This window comes from Vombatus ursinus, unplaced genomic scaffold, assembly GCF_900497805.2.
Source record: "Vombatus ursinus unplaced genomic scaffold, bare-nosed wombat genome assembly UNPS02008685.1, whole genome shotgun sequence".
Taxonomy (NCBI): Eukaryota; Metazoa; Chordata; class Mammalia; order Diprotodontia; family Vombatidae; genus Vombatus; species Vombatus ursinus.
Window position 1 is genome coordinate 676,512 of NW_020948463.1, and position 8,276 is coordinate 684,787.

Below are 8,276 nucleotides of genomic sequence, written 5' to 3' on the forward strand. Positions count from 1 at the left end.
GAAATCGAATCTTTTCCGTGGGCTCCCCACCACCACCACCACGCCGTGGCCAACTTCTCTCGGGGGAGCATCTCCAAGTACAGTAAAAGTGAGTGCGCCTCTCCAACCTTCCCCCTCCACCCATCCCCGCGCCCGTCACTGGAGCCCGGTGTGGGGTGTGGGTGCGCGTGCGTGGGCGCTGGGGCATGTGTGGACGCGCCCCCCCACACCCCCCCGGGGCAGGGGCCGGTCGGTACCTGCGGGCAGCCCCCCGAGGCCGAGCAGGAGCAGCAGGGCGGCCAGAGGAGGCGAGCGCCAGCGGCGACGGAGGCGGCGCCGGCGCGGCTCAGCCCCGGCGGCGGCGCAGGAAGGGGCAGCTCTCCCCATGCCCGTCCATGCAGGTCTCCTCCGGGGCTCTGGCGGCGGCGTGGGGGCCCGGGAGCCGGGGCTGCTGCATGGACACGCGATCGGGCCTCGCTTCCTTTTCTTCCTCCTTCAGTCCCGCGACGGCGAGAGGCGGCCGCCGCCCCCGCAGCAGCAGCAGCAGGGAACACCGCGCCGGAGGAGGAGGAGGAGGAGGAGAACGGCCCCCGGCAGCATCGCAAAAGGAGGAGAAAAGAACACAAAGAAGGTCAGTGAGTCTCGCCGCCTGCCTCCCCACTTCCTAAAGCCGCTAGCGCGCGGGCTCCGGCGAGGCCGGGATAGGGGCTGCGTGCGCCGCGCGGGTCCGGGGGGCGAGTGTGCGCGCGGGGCCCGGCCTCGCTCGGGTGTCTCCGCACGCCCCTCCCCCGCCCCATCAATCAATCTCAGCGCCGCACTCCCCTCCCACGTCGGGCGCGCCCGCAGCCAATCCGCGCCCTCCTCCTACCTCAGCGGCGTCCCAGGGGCCGCGAGCGCCAGCAGACCCAGACAGAGCCGACACTTCTCAGGGCCTCCGGGGCCCGCCTTCCCCGCCCAGGGCGGTGGGAGCTCGGCTGCCCCGGGGTGTCGGAGACGAGGCGACTGGCCATCACCCTTGCCCAGCCCGCCTCCTCTCTTTACAGTTTTGGTGTTTGCTCTTTTAATGTAGCCTAATATAAACAGACGGGCGGGGGGGGGGTCCCTCCTTTTGGGTTACTTTAAGAGGGCCCCACTCGGCCTCCCAAGTTTGGCTCGCTTGTTTTCTATCGCGTGCTCCCCGCCCCCGCCGGCCACGCCCTACCTCCCTCCTTGCTCCTACGGAGCGGCGTTTTCGGATCACGTGTGCGGGGCTTCACCTTCGCAGCCAATCACCTCCCCGGACACCGCATTCCGACTCAGATCTCGAGAGTGCAACATCGCAGGGAAGAAATCGGGCTTTTCGGAGTCGGAATGTGGCTGGCGGGTCGGGGCCGCTGATTGGCTGGCAGAGGCCTCCGTGGGCTCGCCTTGGAATTCACTGGCCGCTTTCGCGGGGCCGGGATCGCCCAGTGGCGCTCCTGCAGCGCTGGAGAAAGCTTTCTTTCCTTCGACTTCACCATCAAAGTCAGGGCTTAGTGGCCAGTTAGTGACTGTCAGCTAAGAGCTGGTTAGTTTGGGCCCGTGGGTTAGTGTCTACTTAGTTCACCCACAGCGGGCAAACTTTAACATGCCCGATTAGAGGATAATTTAGATTAATGAGAAGTTAATGCTCAGCCTCAGATGCTTAACTAATTGTGAAATCGTGGATAGGGCAAGTCACAACTTCTCATAGCCTCAGTTTCTTCATCTGAAAAAAGGTAACTACTTGCCCTACCTGCCTCACAGGTTTAGGCTTAGGAAAGCACTTCGCTTAAAATGCTATATAAATGTGTTAATGTTGTTGTATGCCTGAGCCTAGGTAAGGTATCCCAGGCCCTAGCAACCAACTCATGAACTAAATCTCTTATTTTTTCCAGAATTGGAAACAAGGAAAAGGCCAATTTGTCTGTAAGGAGACTGAGACGGAAAAGGGTGAAAGCCAGAATCCTGTAGTCAGATAGAATCATTATGATTATCAGTAGCTGTGGACTGCCACCTAACCTACTTGAAACCACTTTGCCTATCTCTCCTAGAAAACATATTATCGTCCTTAACCTAATCAAGTCATGACTGATGTTTTTTTTTGTCCATAGGTCCCATATCACAACTTTGACACTATTTGGAAACAATCAGGCATGGACACATTAACCCTTCCCCCTCTCCCCCCTTTTTAAACAGTGTGCTATTCAAATAAGTTTGGATAGTGGGGACTTGCAGCATCCTCCCTCAATTTGACAATTTACTTCTTACAGACTCTGCTGTAGCCAAGACTGGGGCCTTTATGCAGGATTGCCTCCGCTATTCAGCCATACGTTTTAATTGCATAATTACTACACGTGATGGGGTGACTCAAGTAGTAAACATAACTTTCACTGCCTAAGATATAATTCAAGCTTTGACTATGTTATAACATAATAATAGCTTTACTACGACCTGGAGAAATGATTTTTCGTAGGGAATCAGATGTGAAATTAGCATACTTCAAGATTTTGCTACATACCAAAGTTTTATTGTGTTGGCACAACTATTTTGTAGGATATAAGTAATTATAATATAGATTATGTAAATCAAAATTGTAGCAATGGAAGTTTTTTTTTCCTTAAAAAAATAAACAGGTGCAATTAAATATTCCAAAATAGTGTAATAAAACTGACACAATTTATAAAATTTGCTTTTCTGGTCCTCCTTTAATCCAGAAACTTGTGTTTTAGGAACCAATTGAAAGAAGCATCATAAATTCTTTGTAACTCAGCATATAACAAATATTCAAAATTTAAAAAAATAATTTAGGTCTGTTTGTTTTTTTCCTGACTCTCTGAGGTTTTCATAGCTTCATTACTATGATGACAGGTACTCTGGAGTTTGCCAACAATAGAGGGCGCTCTTTGCAAACTCTAGGGTCACTAAATGACACTTAACAGGAAAAATTTCATCTCTCTAAGGTGCTTTATTGTTCCTCTGTTGTAAAATTTGACAAGCTCAAGATTTATGTGTGTAACAATTCACTTTTTATTGCTGTATAAGTGTATAGTTGGCTAGAGGGAAATGCTAATTTTTACAATTAAGGAGGTTCCCATTTTCAAGTGTCAAGGCATTAGGTGAGGTGAGGGACTGGAATAGTAAATTAGAATTGATATCAATAATTTGTATCAGGTTTTAAACCCAAGAGCATTGTAGATGGACTTCAAAGGGCACACAGTGTTTTTACTTAAAAAAATGAGATGAGGTCCCCAGCATTAACTTTGGGAAAAACAGAATCGAATGGCTATTCCATCACTGATAGATAATGACTTTACATTTCAAACTAACAATATGCTGAAATCAATGATTTTTACAAGTCAGGAATCCATCCAACTATTTAGTTCCTCCTCCCCTCCTTCCTTCTCCTTCCCTCATTCCCATTTCTCTTTTAGTCCAGTAAAGAGGAAACAAGGTAGCAGGCTATTCAGGGACCCAGCAAAACATAAATTTAATGTGTAACTGGGTAGAATTCAAACACATGCAAGAAGCATTAATGGATTTTAAACAAAATGTGGTTTGCTTTTCCTGAAGGCATTCATGATGGCTTAACTGTTCCCCTGTTAATATAATATCCATTTTCAGAAATCCAACACAGGTCTCAAGGTCTGTCTGCTTAATACAATGCATTAAGGAAGAGCAACTGGGTATCAGATCTGAGGTTTCAATTTTTAAAACACAGTATATGTGATATGTTTCCCACTCCCCTCTGCCCCCCCCCACCTTGTTATCTACCATTTTGAGGCCAGGAGGTCAAGGAACTAAAATAAAATAAGTTCTAAAAGAATACAAGCTCTCCAACTGTTTGTACTTACATCATCTTTAACCCTTATGGTCCTGTATGGTGACTGGAGGGCCAAACGGGCATCGAAAGTCCTTGAAAAGCTTGGACCCTGGCACTTACTTTTTGAACCTATGTATTAGATAATAGATACAACAGTTAGTACCCTGTCCAGAATTGTAAGGGTGAAGATTCATTAATTGTACCTACAAAAATTGGTTGACAGGATCCTCACATCTTTACAACCACTCACTGAGCTTGAAAGTAGCAGGTGCAAAAAGCATTTGGGAGCCGATTGCCAGAGCCAGGGAGGTAATGTGCTTCCTGGCCATTTATCTCAGGAAACCAGCACAGTCTTCCCTCGGAAACAAAATTAACCTCTCATTAGCCAGGCACTCACTCCCAAGAAAGCCTTAAAAGCTTTACCATCTCACTAATGTATTTAGGATTTTCTTCCAGGCAATTATTACCATCAGTTACACTTTGTGATACTGAGCCCAGGACCCGCTTACATTTCATCAGACTCTGAAACCACCTGCCGCAAAGATGAGGGTAACAAATACTTTCTGTGGGATTCTTCTGGGGGTCTGTTAGGCACAAAACCGGTTTATCCTCGAGAATGATAAATACTGCTAAGTCAGTATAACTCTTTGTAAGAATTATAAGGAAAGTCACTCGCATACAAAGAAAGCATGCACTAACTTCATCTATTTTTCTGGGATTCCCACAGGACAAGTTTTCCATCAACTCCACCTATATGCCACACACATCTACTAATCTTACAGGAACCCTTTTTCTGGAAATAACGGAAAAGGCAGAGGCCAATTTTGTGACCCGGGAAAAACTGCTGTTGCTAGCTGAACACTGGAAACCTACTGCCTGAACATCCTGTTTTACAACTAGTGTGTTTTGTGAAGGGTTGTGTATCTGCTGTATATGTATCAGCCGCCCACTGTTATGCATCAAATTGGCTCAACTATGCAAAGGGCGTAAAGGGACAATTTTTGTAGATGGGGAGCAGTTTTTAGCACAGTCCTTTCTCTTAGCGGCTTCCTTGAGGGCTGAGAGATTTATACTACTTCGGTGGATGGAGACCCAAGCAATGCAGTTCAGTTCCCAACTCCCTCTTCCCCCTACCTCTCCTCCACACCCCTTCATTCTCTGTCTCTACCCCCACCCCAACCCCACCGCAAACTCTTAGCAAAATAAACAACTCACCACAGGCATTCCCTTGTCTTCATGGTGACGTTTGCCAGCTGGGAAAATAAGCCACAAGCCATGCAGCCTTGGTGCAGGAGGAACGGAGCGCGGTCCGGGCGCCCCTTTCCCCCAGGTATGGTAAGAAGGTCTGTAACACCTCCACCCAGGCGGGGCTTGCCCTTCTCAGTGTCGGCTCGCCGGTCTCCCGATGGCTGGCACAGCAGCCAAGGGAGGTGATGTGTTTTTAATGCCAGTGTGATCTCTCCTCCACCTATGTAAAGGAGAGGAGGGAATTCTTTAATTCCCTTCTCCGTTCTCAGAAACTATCCCCCTTCTTCGTTCCCCTCCCCTCCCCCTACCAAAGAAGGGTTGAAGGAGTGCGCTGATTCGTCTTCTGTCGCATCTCTGAAATCCACAAGGCCCCCTACAGGAGCTTTCAGCAGCTACTGTAACCGCTGGAATGTACCTGCACATCTGGCGGAATCAGCTGAGCATGGCAACCCTGGCCTTTCAGTTCCACCTCTCCTTTTCTCTGCCCAACTCCCTTCCTCCTTTTCCAGAATGCTTGCACAAAGGGTGTCTTTCACCGCCCTAACATTCAGTGCCTCCCAGTCTGCCGCCTAGCCTTTTCCCACCCGCAGCACTTGTTCACAACATAATGCTGTTTCAGCCTTTGCCTGGACCGAGCAGTGACCAACGCGTGCTACAGCATTAAAGTATTTAAACAGTCAACAAACGCTCCGCCCCACTTCTTGGCGTGTCCAGAAGCCTTAGAGATCACAATGGCCTGGTCCAGGCTAGCCCTCCGGCATTTTCCTTCCAGTTGTTTCCTACCTAGGAGTCACATTCTGTATTTGTTTCCTTAACTTAGCCACTTGACAGACGTTTAACACTTTCCATCATTTCATTGTTTATAAATTTTGAAGTGTGGAAGGTTGTTGTGTGTCCATGAATTACTTGTCTGTGAAATGAAGAGGCTGAATGAAGTTCATTTGTAAGATCCCTTCCAGTCTCAACATTCGATGATACACAAACACACACACACACCGATTTAACGCTTTACATTTTAGATTGAAAACGAGATGGGATTTGCTCAACTTTCTTTTTTTTTTTTGTATCATGGACCCTTTGGCTATATGGACAAACCTATGAACTTCTCAGAATAATGTTTGTAAATGCATAAAAAGAAATACATTGGATTACAAATATAATTCTTCTTCATCCAAGTCCATGTGTACCTTAAAATCTATTCACAGATCATAGTTCAAAGGTTAGGAATCCCAGTCTATGGGAATTAATCGCGAGACTACTAAACAGTCAACTGGGCTTCTTTTTCTCCTGTTTAAGGGACCACGGGAAAGGGAACAGTAGGCTGCAAGTTTAACTAAGAGTGAGAAATTGTAATTTGAAAAAAGAAAAACCAAACAAACAGAATTCTCAGAAAAAGGAACTTTCCATTAAAGTGACAATGTTTGGGACGCAGAGGGGAGTGGGAGGTGTTGTCCACATAAAGACAAAGATTGCAGTTTCTTTCTTCACTGTGTTATACTGCCAATGTTGAGATTTGTAGGGCAAAAATTCAAGTGAAGAACTTGATCTATCTAATCTATTTATATTATACAGCCAGTTGTCACTATTAGCCCATTGAGTTCATTACTTTAGACTCCAGTTTATTTGGGCTCTTGCTTTTATCCCTTTACTATAGGACCACTTTTTCTCCTCTCTCTTTCTTAAAATAATAATCATTACTCATTTATATGGTGCTTTAAGGCTTGTAAAATGCTTTCCTTATGTTTCCTTTCTGTGACTGTCACTTTCTCGGTCTCTGCCTATCTCTGTCTTTTTCTGTCTATGTATGCCTTTCAGTCTCCACCTCTCTATATTCTCTGTCTCTGTCTTTCTGTCTCTCCTCTCTTGCCTCACCCCTACCCTTCTTTCTGTCTCTCTATGTCTCTACATCCCTCTGTCTCTGTCTCAGTCTGTCTCAGTCTCAGTCTATCTCTCTTTGTCTCTCTTGGTCTGTCTGTCTTTGTGTCTCTGTGTCTCTGTTTTCTCTGTCCATCTCTTTCCCCTTCTCTTTGTCTTTCTGTCTTTGTCTGTCTGCCTTTCTCTGTCTCTCTTCTCTTTCTGTGCTAATCAACTGGAAAGAGAAGAGTTCTGAGGATGTAGATCTCAGAAAGGATAGGGTAACAGTAAGATACAATTGAAAATATGCTCTTGCTGCAGAGCTTTTTGAAAAGCTCAGCTCCTAGCCCACAGGAACATGGGATTTTAATTTGCCCACTTGCTTTACCCTTTGAAAATCCACTACAGCAATCAGCAGAGCAGTAGCTTTGATTAAAAATCCAAAAGGCTAGTCTCCCATGTTTTTCTTCTCCCCACCACCAACACAAAGAAAAGAAGGTGCGTAAAATAATGATATGCAAGAGTTCAAAGCCATCCCAGAAAGCTGGTCTGAGAAGATACTTTCTAATGGAGGTTCAGTTCTTCACCATTCCCCTGCTTTGTTGAATTTTTGCCATCATCATCGTCATCATCATCATCATCATCACTCACACAATGCATACAAAGAAGCAGAATTTTTTTCCAGTTCTATAAATGTTGGTCAGTGGGTCTCAGATGCTAGCTTATTCATACTCAAATAAATGTGTTAAATAATCACATTTAAATTTTATTTAGCCTCATTATACTCTAGCAAAGACCTTATGTTAGCATTCCCACTCCTTCTTTTGAGTGAGTTTTATTCTGGGTGTGCTCCCATACCCAGAAAATAACAGGCAATTCAAAATGAAATATTAATTATTTTCTTAGGGAAAAAAGATCTCTTTTCTCTTTTTTCTCTTCTACTTCCAGGATATTTAAATTATAAAACATAAAATAACACTAGCTTTTCAAGTTAATTTTGAATTTTTTCATGAAAAAGAGTTTCACAAGTGCTTGACTTTCATATCAATGTTGACTTATTTTATTGATTGTTATGAAGAAATTATTTTTTTCTTTATAATATCACTCACCTTACTTTTTGAAAATACTGTAAACCTCTGTGATTTTATGTTGTTTTCCAATTTATTTGAAGCTCCAAACATCCCTGTGAAAGGACTAATTACCAAGGGTAACCCCCACATCCTCAAGGCATAGGTTTGTCACTGGTTGTCAAAGTTGTCTTTGGTACTTGATGGGCCCTTACCCTCAGGGATTGCTGCTTTCCTGGTCACCTAAGGGCATTAAAAGGTCCCACTCGTTTCTCAGCCCCAGGACCAAACCTTGCCCTAGTGACCTG

At 45.5% G+C, this 8,276-nt stretch overlaps 1 protein-coding gene and 1 long non-coding RNA gene across 2 annotated transcripts in view; one reads left to right on the forward strand and one right to left on the reverse strand.

The window, feature by feature from the left end:
* The window catches only part of LOC114034246 (RGM domain family member B-like), a 31,282-nt gene extending 26,184 nt beyond the window's left edge, over positions 1–5,098 (reverse strand). Inside the window, exons 1-3 of the mRNA XM_027849845.1 lie at positions 5,015–5,098; positions 3,831–3,928; positions 237–472 (exon numbers count right to left, since the gene is read on the reverse strand). Of these exons, the coding sequence (XP_027705646.1) occupies positions 237–472; positions 3,831–3,835 (241 nt within the window). The 5' untranslated portion in view covers positions 3,836–3,928; positions 5,015–5,098. The remainder of the gene's footprint in view (positions 1–236; positions 473–3,830; positions 3,929–5,014) is intronic.
* Positions 574–5,021, forward strand: LOC114034247. Its single transcript, XR_003568076.1, has 3 exons — positions 574–610; positions 4,256–4,348; positions 4,527–5,021. It is a non-coding gene; the product is annotated as an uncharacterized LOC114034247 (long non-coding RNA).
* Positions 5,099–8,276: the final 3,178 nt, after the last annotated feature.